The sequence below is a fragment of the Dromiciops gliroides genome, chromosome 1, assembly GCF_019393635.1.
Source record: "Dromiciops gliroides isolate mDroGli1 chromosome 1, mDroGli1.pri, whole genome shotgun sequence".
NCBI lineage: Eukaryota > Metazoa > Chordata > Mammalia > Microbiotheria > Microbiotheriidae > Dromiciops > Dromiciops gliroides.
This window is the reverse complement of record NC_057861.1, coordinates 586,643,180-586,663,686: the sequence shown is the minus strand read 5'-3', so window position 1 is coordinate 586,663,686 and position 20,507 is coordinate 586,643,180. Positions and strand designations below refer to the sequence as shown.

Sequence of the window (20,507 nt, the reverse complement as noted above, 5' to 3'; positions counted from 1 at the left end):
TTTTTTGGTTTTTTGCGGGGCAGTGGGAGTTAAGTGACTTGCCCAGGGTCACACAGCTAATAAATGTCAAGTGTCTGAGGCCGGATTTGAACTCAGGTACTCCTGAATCCAGGGCCAGTGCTTTATCCACTGTGCCACCTAGCTGCCCCCCTGCTCATAGAATACTAATGCTGTAACTATGCACAATGTTCTCCTGGTTCTGCTCCCTTCACTATACATCAATTCATATAAGTCTTTCCAGGTTTATCCGAAATCATACTGCTCATCATTTCCCACAGCACAATAATATTCCACCACAATCACACACCACAGCTTTTTCATTCATTCCCTAACTAATGGGCATTCCCTTGATTTCTAATTCTTATCTGTATTTGCCTTTCTGTGTTTCTCTTGACTCCTTTATTTACCTTTCATATATTCTGTTGAATTCTTGCTTTTCCTCTTATTGTTTAGTGAAATAGAGTATTTTGAAATATTTCTAAAGCCCAAAAGAGAACTTCCAGAAATGTCAGAGTCAGACTCCAGAGCTCCCTTATCAAAGAAGTGATACCACAAGAAGTTTAAAAAAAAAAAATCACGTACCACAAGCAGTCATCATCAGGATCACACAAGATTTGGCAGCTACCGTGATTAAAAAAGAGGAAAGTCTAGGATATGACATTCCAAAAGAAAAAAAAAAAAGATAAAGGCTTACAACCAAGAATGACCTATCAGGCAAACTTGAATGTAATATCTACAGGGATTTGCATTTTAAAAATACTCTTCAGTTTTGGTCTTTACATTAGAATTGCTTGGAAATGTCTTGCTTGGTCCAGGATATGGTTGCTCAGACTAGGCTCCACTTTCTGTAGTGATATTAAAAGCCAGGTTGCATAGTGAGAGCAGAGGCAGTGGAAGCAATGAATATGTAATTTGAGGGGACTGGTAGGGCCTAGTTAAAGGTCTTTAAGTGTGGGGGCCAATTTTTAAATGGGGAGTGTTAGCTAAGCAGCTCACCACAATATTGGGTCAAGGAAGGAGACAGACAGCCTCCCTCAAAACAGAGCAGGATTTATTTAACAAGAACGAACTTAAAAAAAAAACCACAAACGGGATCAGTAGGATCAAGGAAAAGGAAATAAAATGGGGAAAGGGAAATTATACAACCTGAATAACACCACCGCCCAGGAATCAGCTGAGAACACACAGCAATGTCCTGTCGCCTTCCAGCTTCAAGCTAGAATGGCGGAAAAACTCCCTTCTTCCCAGCAGACCCCAGGCTGACCACACACAGCCCCCAACCAATTGACTGGCTGCTTTTAAAGTCACATGACTGCCCTCACTAGGCTTCCAATCATTATAATTTTGCCTGGCCCATGTAGGCATCTGTGAGTGGTGATGACGTGAGGTGCCAGCGCCATGGTGATGGCTACAACCAGTGGGTGGAGCACAGTGCCCTTTGCGAAGCCCCAGAGGCCAGTGCGCACTGAGATTTTTTTTAAAAAATTCTAGCCAAAAGATGGGGTCATAAAAACCTCAAATAACAATTAATTCTTTACATAAGCATGGAGGAAGCTTGAGCATGTTTGAAAACACTACACGTAAAATAAATAGGGAAAAATTAAGGTTAAAGAGAGAGTGGGTAAGTGAGGGGAAAAGTCTTCAGGAGAAGATTGGAGGAGATGTGATCCAGGGCACAGTTAGAGAAGTTGATTTTGGGCAGGAGAACTTGGCTACCTCTTTTTCTGAGAATGAGAGAAAAAAGGAAAGTGTGGAAGATGGATATAAAAGGGCTTGAAGGTGAAGAGGAAGTTCAAAACAGGCCTCAGTTTTTTCAGGAAAATAAGAGGCAAGGGTTGCAGCTGAGATCGAATAAGGTTATAAAGCAGATTTCATGAGAGAAGAGAATGCTGGGAAACACTTCAGTGGGGACTGACATTGGAAATTAATTAGGGAGAAATAACAAGATTCTCTTGAGATTCATTCCCATTTAAAATTTAGTGTTCCCAGGGGCAGCTAGGTGGTGCAATGGATAAAACACCGGCCCTGGATTCAGGAGGACCTGAGTTCAAATTTGACCTCAGACACTTAACACTAGCTGTATGACCCATGGCAAGTCACTTAACCCTCATTGCCCCACACCCCCCAAAATTTAGTGTTCCTCAGCTACTGTAGCAGCTTTCTAACTGGTTTTCCTAAGTTTCATCCTTATCCTCTCAAACCTATCCTATATACTTCCCGCCAGATTGATAAAAAGAGTTCAAACTCAGTGACCTCGTTTTTCAAACTTCTCAGTGATCTGGACTCCTTCTGCCTACCCAAATTTTCTTTTCCTTACTCCCAGCTCTTCAGTTTTAGCCACCTCTAGTCTCATTGTTCCTGAAACACATGTTCATTTCCCACTCTAATCTTCTCTCCTCCTAGACATAGCTCTTCCCACTCTCTCCCTCACCCCCATTCTTGTATAGAGCCAGCTAGTGGAGAGAGAACTGGACCTGCAGTCAACAAGACCTGAATTAAAATCCTGCCATAAACACTAAATGTGTGGTCCTAGACAAGTCACTTGACCTTTGCCTCAGTTTCCTCATCTGTCAGCTATAATAATAGCACCTACCTTCCAGGGTTGTTGTGAAGATAAAATGAAATAACATTTGTAAAGCACTTTGAAAATCTTTTTTTTTTTTTAACGGGGCAATGGGGGTTAAGTGACTTGCCCAGGGTCACACAGCTAGTAAGTGTCAAGTGTCTGAGGCCAGATTTGAACTCAGGTACTCCTGAATCCAGGGCCGGTGTTTTATCCACTGCGCCACCTAGCCGCCCCCGCACTTTGGAAATCTTGAAGTGTTATATAAAAGACATTTATATATAAATGTCTTTTTATTATGATTATTTATACCATGAAGACTTAACTTTTCCATAATATCTCTCATCAAGATTTCTTAAACCCATTAACTTGGATTTTTGCTAACTGTATTTCTATTTAATTACTTTCCTCTGTAATCCTATGAATTTTAAAAGTTTTTTCTGAGGAGTCTGCAGATTTCAACACACTGTCAAAGGAGGGCTTTATAACCATCAAAAGGTTAAAAACCCTTTCATGATTTTTTCTCTGAACTTATGTACCACACTCATCTTGGCATATATTGCATTGCTTTTGCTTAACAGTTTTCTTTGTGTATTTCTTTATTCCCCAAAAGAGAATTTTAGCTTCTTGAGGTCAGGAATATTGTCATTCATTTCTTTTATATCTCTCTTAACAACTAGCACAATTCTTCAAGTATATTTAGGTACTCAGTAGATGTTTTTAATTGAATAATTAGTTTTACTTTGAGCCTTTCTCCTTGCTTCTGTCTCTCCTTCTTTAGATCTGTGCGTGCGTGCGTGTGTGTGTGTGTGTGTAAGTTTGCAGTTAGCTGTATTTCTCTGTTTGTCAGTGTCAGCCTGTAAGAATGTTGGGCTCTATTGCTGTCTTTTGTCTTTCTTCCTCTCTCTCTCTGTTTTTCTTCTACTCCCTTCCTTCTCCTTTATTTCCAACTGCCTCTTTTAACTGGCTTTGATGTGGAATCAAAATATATTTTTATTTATTATACATAACTGAGTAGTTTTTAGGTTATGTTAGAGACTCTGAGATATGTTTCTTCAGAATTGTGTAGATGACCATGAAGTTGAGATTTTAAAAAAATAAATAAATTTATGTTAAGAAATTCTTTTATTTTTGCTTCTTTCGTATAAAAATTAAATATACCAAAGTATTCTTGTTAATTGAGAACTCTGGGTAATTAAGGTTTTAGTTGTAGTAATATAGTATTAATCCCGAGTATCTATTCAAAAGTTTGTGTTGGTGCTTAATTATCTTTTTTAAGTATACAAAGGAGAAATATAGCACATACATAAATCAAATTTGAGAGTACTATAAACTCATATATTCACATGAATTATATTTCTTTGTTACAGGTAACATTCAGGTATCTTGGATTGATGATACATCAGCATTTGTCTCTCTGAGTCAACCTGAACAAGTGCAGATTGGTAAGTATCTGTGGCTTTTGTTCTTTTCTAATCTGATTATTATATCATGTGTATACTTTACCCCCAGAAGCTAAGAAAAGGTACAGTGGCTTTTGGAGACTCCTAACTATCAAAGACTTGTCTAAATATTGATTCCAGAACTTTAATGACATCAGTAGAAACACTCACAAAGTGTAACACTTGGACGGGATAGGAAGTCTTTAGACTAGAGACTTCATGACAGAGTTTACATTTGTTTCTGTTGCTGTCTTTTTTCCATTTGATTAAAAAATACAAAATATAGCTTCAAATTAATCAGCTGCATTTTATTGCATCAACATAAGCTCTCTTTTGAGTACATAAAACAATAGTTAAGGGTGCCCTAAAATTGGGACTGATATATTAACCTACCTTTGTCCATTAGTTTCACATTTGTAAACTTCTTAAAGTTGGAAATGCCAGGGTATTCATCCCATTAAGCATTTATGCAGCATTTATTTCACAGGAAGATGTATTGAAGGTTATTTTATTTTCTTGCAAAAAAAATAAGCTTTGCAGAGATTGAGTACAACTTTCAATCTCAGGCAATGAGGTTTACCAAACTTCCCATCCCTTGCTTTATATTCTTTGGGATGAAAAGATAATTTATTGAGTAAAACATATATCTTCTAATATTGATGAAGCTAGATCTTTAAGAATGTTAGATACCAAGGGCAGCTAGGTGGCACAGTGGATAGAGTACCGGCCCTGGAGTCAGGAGGACCTGAGTTCAAATCCGACCTCAGACACTTAACACTTACTAGCTGTGTGACCCTGAGCAAGTCACTTAACCCCAATTGCCTCACCCCCCAAAAAAACCAAACAAACAAAAAAAGAATGTTAGATACCTTGATGTTTTATAATAGGAAAGGCATTACTTAAAGATATTTTTATTAATATGTCGGATTGGTTTTAATGGCTATTAACAAAGTACTAGATATTAAACTTATGTAACCTTAAGAGTATGATTACATTATGAGCATCTGAACATTTTTAGTCATATATTTCTGATGAATTGCAGCTGGGTCTTAGTGGATACAATGATGGCCTCAAAACCAGGAAGATCTAGGTTGAAGTTCTCTTTCTGTCACATACTAGTAATGTGACTTCTGGGCAAGTCACTTAAACTCTCAGTGCTCTAAATAACTCTCTGAGGTTATAACTTGTATTACTTCTATTAGTAAAGAGAGTTTGAAAGTACTCTGTGTTAATGAGATTGCTGGTATAGTGCTTATCCCTTTTCTTATTTTCTGGTATACGTATTCTCATTTCACCTGTTATACATTCATCATATATTTTAGTAATCCTGTCTATATGTGTGTCCATGATGTTATTCAGTCAGTTCAAGAATGAAATGATAGTACTCTAAAATGAATTCAGAATATATAATATTAGAATAAGAAAAAAAAGGAAAGGATGGTGGCACAGGGAGTAGTAATAGGTATTGCTATGAATTTGTTGTTATGTAAAATATTTTTTCCTTGATTAAAGACTAATAAATAGCAACGGTCACATACATAATAAATGACAGAGCCTTAATTTACACTAAATTCCTGTAGCTACTAATCCAGCAGTCTTCCTACTGTTGCCAACCTCCCTCATATGTTTCAGAGTTCAGGATCCAAGAGTTAGAATAGTCATGGATGATATTAAAATAAAATCTAGGGTATGACTATACCTTTGTGGAGGATCATGGGAACTGGAGAGATTGATGAGTTGACAAACTGGTGTTTGCTGGCATGTCAACATGTATATTGAAATCCCAAAATATGAGGCCAAGAGGTAGAATAAAGTGAAACATCACAAGCTAGTCACTGAATTCTTTGAAAAATGAGGGCATATGATTTGAAGACTGGTATATATGTGCAGGAAGAATATTAACCAACTGATAGTGGTAAGAGTGAACCTCAAAGTAAGAAAGATTACTCAGTGGTGGCAGATTGATGGTCTGAAATATAGAAGGCATTCTATTTGATCTAAGAACTTTTTTAGCAGTATTAAGAGATTATTGTTGTTTGTCCTTCATTCTCTAAGAGGACCAATGACATCAACAGAGTGATGTTTTGTACAAGAAAATTAGATTTAAGTGAGGCAGAGCTATGTCATTGGACTCTGATAACTTTGGAGGAAAGAGTGAGACTGATGACTCTGCACAGTTCTCAAATAGATCTCATAAATATGAGATTTATTTAATAAAACATTAATAGGGGGCAGCTAGGTAGTACAGTGGATAAAGCACCAGCCCTGGATTCAGGAGGACCTGAGTTCAAATCTGGCCTCAGACACTTGAGACTTACTATCTGTGTAACCCTGGGCAAGTCACTTAACCCCCATTGCCCCACAAAAATAAATTAATTTAATTTAATTTAATTTAAAAATAAATTTAAAAATAAAACATTAATAATAGGCAGTGTCCCTTCAGGACAGAGACCCCTAAGGATAACAGCAATTTTTTCCAAAGTGTATATTTAAAATGTAAACATGGGGGGACAGCTAGGTGGCGCAGTGGAGAAAGCACCAGCCCTGGATTCAGGAGGACCTGAGTTCAAATCCGGCTTCAGACACTTGACACTTACTAGCTGTGTGAACCTGGGCAAGTTACTTAACCCCCATTGCCCTGCCCCCCCCCCCAAAATGTAAACATGATTCCTTGTTTAAATGTATTGGATGTAGAAAACTTTTTTTTTTTTAAAGAAAATGTTCACTGCAAAATTTTTGTCACTCCACCCATTACAGAGGGGTTTTTGTTTGTTTTTTAGCTATAACCACCATGCAAATTATCTCAATCCTATTTTAAATGAGGAAACAGTTTAAGATGAAAACAGTGTTAGGTATCTAAATGGATTATATAGATGATAAATGAAAAATCTTTAGTGTTTTTGGGGGGGTTATCTTTAGTGTTCTTTAAATTTTTTTTATTGGTACTTGTTTTTGATACAGTCCCATCCTCCATAAAATGTATTCTTAGAAAACAGTTAAGCAGAACCACTTACTAGTGTGATTGCAACTGATCATGCATCTTTAAAGTCCTTTTTGCTAAAAGGAAAAAAAAAAATTCTTTACAAAAATGATTATCTCAAGACATGCAATTTGCTATTAGAGTCTCTTTTCTTATGTTTTGTGAGGACTTTTAAGAAAAACGCATTCTCATTTAGCCATGTGTGACTTTTTAGGTTAAGATAGCCATTGCTGGTGTTTTGACCTCTTGCCATAACTTTAGAATTGTCCAGGTATTTCATTAGAAGCCTGTCAAAACTTGGATTTTGATAGTGATGATCCATATGATAAAAGGGAAAAGAATATATATTGTCCTTAATGTGTTGCAGATGTTCATTTACATTACTTTGTCACTGCAGTGGAAACATTGGCAGTTGTTCAATCAGTACAATGATATTGGGAAAATCATTAGATGCTTATTTATGTGGTTGTTTGGAAAGGCAATTTTTGTTCATTTATAAACATTTTTTACTTATATTTAAAGAATTTTTAAAGATACTTGACTTTTAGTTTGTTAATGACTCATCAGATTTGAGGTTTGGACAATTTTATATTTTATGATTTGAAAAGTATATACATTTTAAAGACATCACAAACATCTGATATGAAACAGTAAGTTCACTTCTGAAACTAATTAAAATTTATTTTTCTTATGGCAAATTCTCAGTGTTCTAAAATTTAGTTGTTCTGTGTCGTTCATTTCAGTCTTCTTGCTCTTGCTTGTTCTTGTAGAAAGATAATGTGTGTATGATGGCTTTCTGTGACAGTTGTGACTCTCCAAAGGTGGCAAGAAGTTTATAACCAAAGCAGAAAGTTTAGCCCTTGAAACCATGAGAGAAAGATGATTTATTCAGCTTTACTGTTTGAAGACTTCTTTTGTGTATTTTTTTCTCCTCGTTTTTAGCGGACTCAGCTAAGATATGACAAGGAAGCAGCTTTAATGCCTACACCTTTAATATTTCTCCTGTCATTGTTGGAAGCTTAGGATTTCATCTTCGGTTTTTCTTTGGAGAGCTAAGATTTTAGAGGTTAGATTGTTCCAATGTTAGCAATTTTTAAAATACCTTTTTTTTTTCTTTTTTTGGTTACATATTCTGTCTAATATGATATTTAGCAAGAGAATATTCTACCAACAGCATCAAGTGGGAGAAAGGAACCCAATGATCTTTTAAATATATTAGAACTTCCTGGTCTTAATCATAATGTTTAAATATTGTCTCTTATTCTTTCCTCAATATCATTCAGGATATTACCCGAGTGTCCATGTTGTTTTTTAAGAAATATCTCAGAGTGGTGATTGAAATCACTTATGACATTTATTCTGATTGCTATAATTCAGTGCTCGAGTGAACAATAAGTGTGTGTGTGTGTGTGTGTGTGTGTGTGTGTGTGTGTGTGTGTGTGTGTGTGGCAATTGGGGTTAAGTGACTTGCCCAGGGTCACACAGCTAGTAAGTGTTAAGCATCTGAGGTCAGATTTGAACTCAGGTCCTCCTGACTCCAGAGCCGGTACTCTATTCACTGCACCACCTAGCTGCCCAACTATAAAATTTAAAAACACAAATTGATTAATAGTCATTTCAAAGGAGATGGCTCTTGGAAATGTATGTGTATAGTTAAACCACCCAAACTCCAAGTAGTTGCAGAAGTTCTTCATTAATTTCTTTAAGAATGTGTTTAAAATTATTTAGTATTTGGAGTTGGAAGGGACCTTAGAAATCATCTAGCCCAATTCCCTAATTTTACAGATAACAAAACTGAGACTCTGAAAGGTGAAGTGAGTTATCCAGGCTCATCCACAGAAGTACTCAAGAGTGAGCTAGCATTTAAACCCTCTTCCTCTGATTCCAGCTCTCTTACTTTTTCTCCTCCACCACATTGCCTTTTTTCAGTCACTCAGTCTATCAGTAGCATTTGGTAAGTGTCACCTATGAGTCAGGGATTGTGCTAGGTTCTGTGAATACAAACACAAACAATAAAACATTTTCTAGTCTTCTTTCTATTTGATTTGCTACAATTAAAATATATATGGGCTCAACCAAATCGCGTGTGTGTGTGTGTGTGTGTGTGTGTGTGTGTGTGTGTGTGTGTGTGTATCCTCTACTTATAATAAATTACACTTAACCATCTGATCATTGACTGATTAGATAAGATTAGAATAGAAAGAACTGTACAGGGATAATTATGTGGCACTTGAGCTTGCTGATTGTAAATGGAAATTTTATACTATTAACAAGAAATAAGGTTAACATTTATATTTTGCAGCAATTGACTTCAAACTAGCTTTAATTCAGTTTTGTGAAATGCTAATATTGATCTGTCAAAAATATCTGTGCTTGAGAAGAAACACAACCTAATTCTAATTTACTTTCTTCAAGCAATTAACATTTATTGTAACATTAAGAAAACTCACTTAGAACAAAGGTGATGTCAAGATGAAGTCTTATGAAAATAATACCTTTTGTGGTTAGTGTAAATTAGCAAATGCTTGTTCATACTGAAGAGAGAAAGTCCAGAAAGTTCACAATTAAGTAAAAAACCTATAAATAACTATTTCTCATTTATACGCAAAGGTCCTTAATCGTGAACTGTGATGTAGCATTGACTTCTCAGAAAATTACCAAGATAAGTAATAGACACTTCAAATTTTGACTTTATACCTCTTTTGTAAGCACATCTGCAGTATTCAGTAATGTCTTTGTTCTGCCAGATTCTTTTTATGTTTAAATTGTTTATAAATTTCTGAATTTCCTATCCTTTTACCACTGGGCATTATATATTTATGTTAAACACAGTACATTTCCCTTAAGAAAAGTAATTGATTGTGGAGTGGGGAGGAAAGGGAGGGAGAAGAATTTGGAACTCTAAATCTTATGAAAATGAATGTTGAAAACTACTTTTACATGTAACTGGAAAAATAAAATAAATGTTTGTTACCAAAAAAAAAAAAGAAAGAAAAGAAAAGTAATTGAAAGTGACATGTAGGGGGCAGCTAGGTGGCACAGTAGATAAAGCACCAGCCCTGGTTTCAGGGGTACCTGAGTTCAAATCCGGCCTCAGACACTTGACACATACTAGCTGTGTGACCCTGGGCAAGTCACTTTACCCCCATTGACCTGCAAAAAAAAAAAAGAAAGAAAGAAAGTGACATGTAGGTAAGAATACATACTGCATGTTTACATGATTACAAAGGAGGAAGAAAAAGAAACAGCACTGGATTTGGAGTCTAGGGACCTATTTGAATCTTGGCTTTTTCTCATTTGTAGGACTATGGGCCAGTCACATTACCTTTTTGAGCCCAACTTCATCTGTAAAATGAGGGGGATTGGAATATATCAAATGTTCTTAACCTGGAGTTTGAAATTAAAATATATTTTGATAGCTATATTTGGATATCATTGATTTCCTTTGTAATCCTGTATATTTTATATCATGCATTTAAAAGCATCCTAAGAAGAAGCCCACAGGCTTCACTAGACTGCCCAAGGAGTGAGTCTCTGTCACAAAAACTCTGGAATAGATCCTCTTTAAGGTCTCTTTATGATCCCATAAGACATCTCAAAATCTGGACTGATTTTTCCTCTCAACCCTTCCCTTCATCTAAAACTTGACTATTTCTGTCAGAGGAATCATTATCCTTTCAGACTCCTAGGTTTGTACCCTCAGCATTATCTTTACTCCTCACTCTCCTTCACCCCACATAGCTAATCAGTTACCAAGTCTTGCCTTTTCTAACTCCACAACATCTTTCAGTTCACATTACCATCTTAGTTTAAGTCCTTATCATTTTCTGTCTAGATTATTGCAAGCCTCTTAATTGATTTCCGTATCTTGTCTTTCACCATGGCAGTCTATACTTTGTGCTGCTGCCAAAGTGATTTGAATCAAGTACAGATCTGATCAAGCACGGATCATATAACTCCTTAATTCCAGTAGCTTCCTTTTTCCTCTAGAATCAAATGTAAAATCCTGAGTTTGGCTTTTAAAACCTTATACAGCCTGAGTTTGGCTTTTAAAACCCTATCTTTCCAGCCTCATTGGACATCATTCCCACTCTTGTCCTCTGGTCTTCTCTTTGCAACACTCAATCTCTCTTCTTCCATCTTCTCTGTACCTTTATTTTGTTTTTGTTTTTGTTTTGTTTTTTTAGTGAGGCAATAGGGGTTAAGTGACTTGCCCAGGGTCATACAACTAGTAAGTGTTAAGTGTCTGAGGCGGGATTTGAACTCAGGTACTCCTGACTCCAGGGCTGGTGCTCTATCCACTGCGCCATCTAGCTGCCCCCTCTGTACCTTTATACTAGATATTCCTTATGTCTGGAATTTATTTCTTCCTTTCCTCTGCTTCATAAAATACCTTTCTTTTTTCAAGATGTGTTTCAAACACCACCTTCTGCATAAAGCCTTTTTTCCTGATCCCCGTTCACCCCGCCCCCCCCCCAAAGTGTTAGTGCCTTACCTCCCAAACTACCTTGTATTAAACTACTTGGTGTTTATTTGTTATAATTATCTTTTTGTTTAGGCTGTATATATGTACTTGACTTTCCCACTAGAATGAAGTTCCTTAAGAGTAGAAATTTTTATATTCTCTGGGTTTTTATTGCCAGCACCTAGCAAAATGTCAGACATGTAGTAGGTACTTAATAAATGCTGTTTGACATCTTATTGATCCAACACTTAATTTATGGTTAGTGAGCTCAGTGTTATATAAATAAATTAAATATCTTTTAAAAAAATTTGTGATCAACATCATCTTTTAATGTTAGCATTTTTACTTTTAATTATCAGATGTTTTTCCAAGACCGTGTTATAATTTCAGTGTTAGTAGCAATGCTCTGTGCAAGGACAGTGAGTCTAAGAGAAGAAATTGAAGGTTCATCAGTTGGTGGGAGATAAGTTTATTGTTGTTGTTGAGTAGTTGACCATTTGGGATTTTCTTCGTAGATACTGGAGTAGTTTGCTGTTTCTTTTTCCAGCTCATTTTACAGATGAGGAAACTTGAGGCAAACGGGGTTGAGTGACTTGCCCTGGGTCACACAGCTACCAAGTGCCTGAGGCTGTATTTGAACTTAGGTCTTCCTGACCCCATACCTGGTGCTCTATTCACTGAACCACCTAACTGTCTTCTTGATAAGTTTATAGTTTTTATTAAAAGTTTTATTTAAAGTATTGATTTTTTTCATACCTTCTGCCAATTTACTGGCTCTAACAAGTTTCTCAGTATCACCATCAGAACATGTGCTAACTTAAATATAAATAAATTTTTTGAAATAAATATTAATTTTAATCTAAACTACATAAATACCATTGTGTTTAGTATGGTGTCAAAAATGCAGTATTTCATGATACTGGGGATAGAAATTTAAAGCAGGAAATAGGTTCTGGGAATACAAACACAAACAAATCAATTTCTAATCTTTATATTTGATTTGCTGCAAGTAAAATATGTATCACTTCAACTAAATATAGTATGTGTTACAGCAGATTACATAAAGCTACTGAAATATTCAGTGTCACAATTAAAATAAGAAGTTCAAGTTTCCTGACTTGTTCTTGAATTTTGCTCTACTGCAGTTTTATGGGTATTCCCAGCATTGGTCCTTTAAATGAATCTTATTTGGTCACTGGCCATTGCACCAAATTCAGCAGTAAATCAATTGAAAGAGTAGCTTCATTGAAGATAAGCATTTGAATACAATTTTATCATCGACATATCTAGCTTTAAGATGAGTCATTTATTAGAAAGTAACCTCTTTCATTACCAACAATAAAATAAATTTGATTGTAGTATATTTGAAATAATATCTTATTGTATAAATTACCTTATTGTAAGGGTAGTACACTAACTAATAAAAAAAGTGGTGTAATACTTTTTAAAATAGCTTAGCGAGTAGCCGAATTCAGTAGACACAATCCAATAAAACCTCAAATCAAAATTTACTTGTTTTATCTTCTATTCTTAGAGCTTTAGTTTCATTTCAGGGATTATTTTTCTGTGCTTTATATTTCTAGACTTGTTTTCTGACTTAAACTTTTTAACTTAAATCTCTTAACTCCAGAAGATAAAAATTAAACATGAAATCTATCAGATTGTTTAATATCCATGATGAGGTAGTACATTTTTTCCAATCGATTCTTTATTAGAAGATGAACATGATTATACTACAAAGTATCCTAAAAGTCATTAGTAAAGTAATGAATATCAGGTCACTATTAGCATATTATGGGTCTTTAGTGACCATTAATTGATATTAGCAATGTCTTCTCTCTACAGTATTTCTCAACATTTGTAGCCCAAACTATTGTATCCACCCACTAAGTATCTAGGAGACAGCTAGTTGGTTCAGTGGATAGAACTCTGAGCCTAGAATTAGGAAGACCTGAGTTCAAATCCAGTCTCAGACACTTATTAGCTGTGTCACCTTGGGCAAGTCACTTAACCTCTGTTTACCTAAATCCACTGGAGAGGAAAATGGTAAACTCCATGGACAGTAGTGGTAGTGGTGTGCTATTGTCCATAGAGTCACAAAAGAATTGTATAGGACTGAATGACCGAACTGCAATAACAATTAAATAATCTTATAAAATAAGCAGGGTTATAAAAAAAGTAGCTTAAAATAGATTAATGACAAGTCTTTTCTCTTATACAGTCTTAGCCACCTATTTCTTATTTTTTCCATATTATTTAGGACAGTGTGGGTGATTTTTGTACTCTGTTTTCATTAGTAGTTGATGAGAAAATATTTGAATGCTGGAAAATTATGGTGAAGAACACAGACAAATTATTTTTAATTTTTATTGATACATTTTATTTTTATTAATAAATTATTTTTTCCAATCTAAAAAGTATTTTTTTCCAGTTACATGTAAAGATAGTTTTTTGTGGAGTTTTTTTTTTGGGGGGGGCAGTTGGGGTTAAGTGACTTGCCCAGGGTCACACAGCTAGTAATTGTTAAGTGTCTGAGGCCAGATTTGAACTCAGGTCCTCCTGAATCCAGGGCCGGTGCATTATCCACTGCTCCACCAAGCTGCCCTTGTAAAGATAGTTGTTTTTAAAAAACATTTGTTTTTATAAGATTTTGAATTCCAAATTTTTCTTCCTCCCTCCCTTCCCTCTCCCCCCTCCCCAGACAGAAAGCAATCTGATATATACAATCACATTAAATGTATTTCTGCATTAGTCATGTTGTGAAAGAATCAGAACAAAAGGTGAAAACCTCAAAAAAAAAGTAGAAACAGGAAAGAAAATTTGAGTTGGAACTTTGCAATTGGAAAATTTTTGTGTGCTCGTAAGATACGTATCCATCAATAGTTTTAGCATGAATGAATTTTTTCAAATTATATGCCAAACCATGTGTTAGGCAATTGAGATCCAAATATGATGGTAAGACAGTCCCTTCTGTCAAGGAACTTAATTTTGAATTAGAATCGAGAGCACTTATGGAGTAAAGAAGAAAGTTTTGGTCTGGGAGCATGTACTTTAGTTGTATGGGTAATTCAGAAATAATAGAAATAACTGTGGCTATATTATATCAGACCACTGAATAATAAATCAATTTTCTTAAAGACTTGTATCGCTATAAATAGCTTATATTAAACCTTTGAACAAGTTTGGATCATTTCTGAGTATGAAAACTAGTTTATATGCTTTTTTTTTTTTGCATTGGATACTAAATTATCACATCTATTAGAGTTGTTGCAGTATTTTTATTCCTTAACTGTTCAGCATGACTTATTGCTAAATGTCTCATTGCAGCTGTCATTACCAATATATCATATTGCAGTTGTAGTCTGGGAAGAGAGAATCTTAAATTTCTTCTCTGGTTTTCCATTTTGAAATCTGTAGCATCATGTTCTTGTCTTAATATCAATAAGATAATTATCCCCTCCTTATTTAAATCTTTTATTTAAACTCAATTTTTGTTTCAAGTCAGTATGTATAATTTATTTTCCTAAAAAATTTTGATGAGCTATTTCCAAATTATATCTCTGGAGGACTTTCAAAGATACTTAAAAATGTTTGTTAGGCATAATTGAATGAATTGGCCAGCATACCAGTTACTTTCTGCCAAAAGAAATGCCAAAAAAAGAGACTGCTTTTGGAAAACTTGCCCATGTATGTATAACACTAATCCAAATCAAAAAGAGACTTTTAAAAAAGATACTATTTGTAGTATAATTTTCCATTTATACCTAATGACATCTCAAAGATTTACAATTGAAACATTTTTTTATTTTGAAGACTTATTGCTTTCCTACATCTGCTTTTTCACCTGTATTATTACTATAAAGGAAAATTGATTGTTGTCTGCCAAGAATGTGTGGCAGTGTGTGTGTGTGTGTGTGTGTGTGTTTTGGGGCGCGGCAATGAGGGTTAAGTGATTTGTCCAGGGTCACACAGCTGGTGTCAAGTGTCTGAGGCTGGATTTGAACTCAGGTCCTCCTGAATCTAGGGTTGGTGCTTTATGTACTGTGCCACCTAACTGCCCCTGGCAGTATATTTCAGTTTACTTTTTTGTACTTATGGAAACTGGGCAGCTAGGAGACACAGTGGATAGACACTGAGCCTAGAGTTTAGACACTTAGTAGCCATCTGACTCTGGGCAAGTCACTTAACCCTATTTGCCTCAGTTTCCCTCATCTGTCAAATGAGCTAGAGGAGGAAATGGTAAACCACTCCAGTTTCTTTTCTAAGAAAACCCCAAATGGGGTGACTAAGAGTTGGACATACCTGAAAAAGACTACACAACAACTTATGGAAATTGTCCCATGATTAAAAAAGAAATAATTTAAAAAGGACTCAACCTGTTGAATTAATTTATTCAGTAAATATTTAAATGTTTTGCATAACACCTTATAGGCACTTTGGAAACTATGAATTATATGTCTTTATACTTGAGGAGCTTATATTTTAGTCCAAAAGAGAAGATACACATTTTAAATAATGATACAAGGCATATTGCAGTGTAACATGTCATCAAGTATCAGTATTTTGAATTCAAAAGAAAGCTCTAATAGTTAAAAAGACTTTTTAGGGTGTAGGATTTGAATAGGGCTTTTACAGATCAGTAATATTTTTGGCAAACAGATTAGGGGATAACATGAGTAAAGATAGGGATGTATAGGATATATGTAATCCACCAGTTAGTAGATCAAGAGGGTAGTAGTAGGAAAAAAATGTGGAAAGGTACTTCTGAGTCTAGACCATGGAATGAATGCTTTGAATGCTTAACCAAGGACTTGGGATATATTATGTGACCAGTGGGGAACCCTTGAAAGTTTTTGAGCAGGTAAATATGATGAAAGTCTTGTTTTATGAAGTGTGGCAATTCTATAGAGTCTATACAAGAAAGAAACTGGAGACAGGGAGATGACAGAATATTGCAAAAGTTCACACTTATGTCCTTTTTATGGTGGTTAGGGTGATAAGGTGTCAATTGCTTTGAAAATTTTGAAACAATATCTAAATGTTAGCTATTAGACATTATTGGAGTCAGAAGACAAACTTGGGTCCTAGTCTTAACGGTGATACTTCCTGCCATGTGATCCTGATCTAGGTACTTAACACCTCTGAGCCCCAATTTCTTCATTTGTTGAAAGTAGTGAATAAGCATCCTTGGACTACCCCTCTCACAAAAAATTTTTGTTTTTTAAGGCAGGATTTCCTAAATCTTTTTTGTTTGTTTGTTTTGGGGCAATGAGGGTTAAGTGACTTGCTCAGGGTCACACAGCTAGTGTCAAGTGTATGAGACTGGATTTGAACTCAGGCCCTCCTGAATCCAGGGCCAGTGCTTTATCCACCGTGTCACCTAGCTGCCCCCAGTGTTTCCTAAATCTTAAAGCAAAACTCAAGTTATATTATGATTGTATTGTTGGGAAAACTCATTTTAAAACTTCCACTAAAATGATTGGTATTATTGTTTACTGAAATGCATTAGAATTGTCAGAATTTTATAAAAATATAGAATTTGTAATTCCTATGGAAGAGCAAATTACAAAGTGTTTGAAGTAATAATCTCTTTTCGGCTTCAGTTTGATTTTCCTTTCTAATGTATTTTTGACTCATTCTATCAGCCACAAGATGGTGCTGTCATGCTAATGAAAATAAGATAATGTTCTAACTCTAGTTAAAACTTTTTATCTTAAATCATATCCATATGTATATATCTGTCTTCTGATCAGACAGATAGAATTACAGCCTGACAATAGAAAGAGGGGCTCAGAGGTTATTTAGTCCAACCCCCTCGTTTTACAGATGTGAAAATTTGGGCAGGTGTCCAAGGTCTGAGAGCCAGAATTCAAACTCAGATCTTTTGACAGCAAATTCCATGCTATTTCTATTGTACCCCCCCATCTTCCAATGCTTTGGGTGTCCAGTCCACAAACCCTGCTCTCAAAGAGCTCATTATATACAGTGTGGGCCACAAGTCACAATGTTTGTTTTTTTGTTTTTGTTTTTGTTTGTTTTTTTGTGGTTTTTTTGGCAGGGCAATGGGGGTTAAGTGACTTGCCCAGGGTCACATAGCTAGTAAGTGTCAAGTGTCTGAGGCTGGATTTGAACTCAGGTACTCCTGAATCCAGGGCCAGTGCTTATCCACTGCACCACCTAGCTGCCCCCACAAGTCACAATGTTTTAATAACTTTTTGAAATTTTTTCTTTATTTTTTGCCCTTTGTGAGATTTAATTTTTCACAAATAATATAAGTTCATTTCCTATATATACTGTATGTGATGCTATGGTTATTATAAATTAAAATGAAAAACAAAGGAGTTATTACATATTAAAACCTTTTCATGACTTTTGGCCCGCCCTGTACATAAAAGTTTTTTGATTATCAGTAGTCCTTTTAAAAGGTAGACAAATCAGACAAGGAAATGGAAGCTCAGAGAATTTAATCATATTGCCAGCTCTCTGTACACTTCTTTTTTCTATATTATAAATCTAACCTGAAGTTAACAGGATTCAGATCAGCATATTTTCAAAAGCTCAGTCATCATGTTGATTTAACATGTCTAGTTCACATAAGCAATATTTGATACCTCTAGATCCTAACACTTCATGCAAGGGCAAACTAGAAAATACTGTAAGATATTCATGTAAGAATCAAAATTATTGCTAATCTAGAACTCCTACAGACTGACAGTAAGGGCCTTGTGACATTACTCATTTGTTCACCACACTTAATTTTGGCAGAAGTGACATTTTAAATAAGATAGTTTTGATTCTTTCTATATTATACTGAACCTATATACAATCCATTTAGTTTATCTATGTGGAGGTCAGGGGAGTTTCCATAATGAAGACATTGTTTGTGTACGTTTACACATGCATGCATACACACATATATACATGTATGCATGATGCCTTTAATGATTTTTCTTTTTTTTATATTTCTATCACCAGTTTTCCTTTCCTTTTCCCCTATTAGAGCCTTCTCTTGAAATAAGGAAGTGCGTTTAAGCAAAACTAACACATTGAAGATATCTGATAACATATGCTTCATTCTGCACCCATAGACCACTTCCTCTTTGCCAAGAGGAGGAGGGTTAGGGTTATGTTTAACTATCAGTAATCTAGTCATGAAAAAGCAGCTAGGCGGCTAAGCGGATAGAGCACTAAGTCTGGAATCAGGAAGAACTGACTTCAAATTTGGCCTCAGATACTTACTAGCTGTGTGACCCTGGGCAAGTCACTTAACCTCTGACTTAATCCACCAGAGATGGAAATGGCAAACCATTCCACTTTTTTTGCCAAGAAAACCCCATGGGCAATGTGATCCACAGGATCACTAATACTTGGACAGGACTGAATTCAACAACAGCTATCTGTGATTGCTTATTGCATTGATCAGAGTTCTCATGTCTTTTAATGTTATTTTCCTTTATGTTATTGTGGTAATTACATTAATTATCTTCTTGATTTTGCTATACTCTGAGGCAGTTTATATAGGCCTTCCCATATTTCTCTGAATTCCTTAATTTGTCATTGCAATTAACAATCCATTAAATTCCTATACCATGATTTTTTTCAGCCATTCCACAATTAATGGGTATCTATTTTGCTTTCAGGTTTGTTTTTAGGTTTTGCCTCCATGAAAAGAGATGCTATAAATGTTTTTGTTTAAATGGGACCTTTACCTCTTTGATCTCCTTATAGTATATGCTTGGTAATAATATTGCTGCCACAAAGGGATATGTATGATGTATTAATTTTTCCAGTATAGTTCCAAAGTGTTTTCTAGACGAGGTGGAGTAATTCATGGCTCTACCAACAGTGCCTGTCTTCTCACAGCCCTTCCAGCCTTTACTATTTTTATTATCTTTGCCTCTGATGGATGTAAGGTGAAACCTCAGTTGTTTCAATTTGCATATTTCTTGTTATTAGTGATTTCCAGCATTCTTTCATGTTGTTATTGATTACATTTTTTCTTTAAAAAAATTAGCCTTTTATATCTTCCAGTTAGGGAATTACTTCTTGCTCTTATATATTTGCATTAATTCCTTGTATCATCTTATATCACTCATCTCTACTTGCACAATCGCATTCCATCCTGTCTCCTCCAGCAGATTGCTTTCTGTTGTCCTCACTCTATCACTTATGCCTACAAACATGTCCACATCTCTCCCTCATCCTGAAAAAACCCTCATTTGATCCTTCCATCCCCACTATCATCCTAGATTTCTTTTGTTCTCTGTGGCTAAATTCCTTAAAATTTCTACCATGAATATCTCCATTGTCTGTCCTTTCACTTTTTTTTTTTTTTTTTGCAAGGGGCAGTGGGGGTTAAGTGACTTGCCCAGGGTCACACAGCTAGTAAGTGTCAAATGTCTGAGGCTGTATTTGAACTCAGGTCCTCCTGAATCCAGGGCTGGTGTTTTATCCACTGCACCACCTAGCTGCTCCCCCCCTTTCACTTTTTTTTTTATCCCTTATTATCTGGCTTCCAACCTCATCATTCCAACAAAACTACTCTCTAGTAACAAAGTTACCAGAGATCTCTTAGTTGCCAAATCCAGTGGTCTTTTCTCAGTACTCAGTTCTCTGACTTTTCTGCAATTTTTGACACTGTTGATCACCCTCTCCTCCTTGACATGTTTTCAGGACACTGCTCTTTCCTAGTTCTCCTATCTATGTCTGCTCCTCCCCATTCTCCTTTTCTGGATCCTTATATAAGTTATACCCTCTAACTGTAGGTGTCTCACAGGGCTCTGTCCTGGGACCTCTTCTCTTCTTCTTCTGTACTACTTTACTTAACGATTCTCAAATCATACCTGTCCTGCCCTAGCCTCTCTGCTGACCTCCAGTCTTGCATTTCCAACTACCTTTCTTAAACTGGATGTCCAGTAGACATCTTAAATTCAACATGTCCAAAATTGAATTCATTGTCTTTTCCCTGCCATACCCTCCAAATGACTGTAGCGGGTAATATTATCCTCTCTGATTCTTCAACCTAGAAACCTACAAGTCCCAGTAGATGCCTCACTA

At 35.7% G+C, this 20,507-nt stretch overlaps 1 protein-coding gene across 4 annotated transcripts in view; it reads left to right on the top strand.

The window, feature by feature from the left end:
- The window catches only part of PARN (poly(A)-specific ribonuclease), a 184,044-nt gene that overhangs the window by 70,650 nt on the left and 92,887 nt on the right, over window positions 1-20,507 (top strand). For all 4 annotated transcript variants that reach the window (XM_043977526.1, XM_043977525.1, XM_043977524.1 and 1 more), the window contains one exon: window positions 3,934-4,008. In XM_043977526.1, the coding sequence (XP_043833461.1) occupies window positions 3,934-4,008 (75 nt within the window). The remainder of the gene's footprint in view (window positions 1-3,933; window positions 4,009-20,507) is intronic.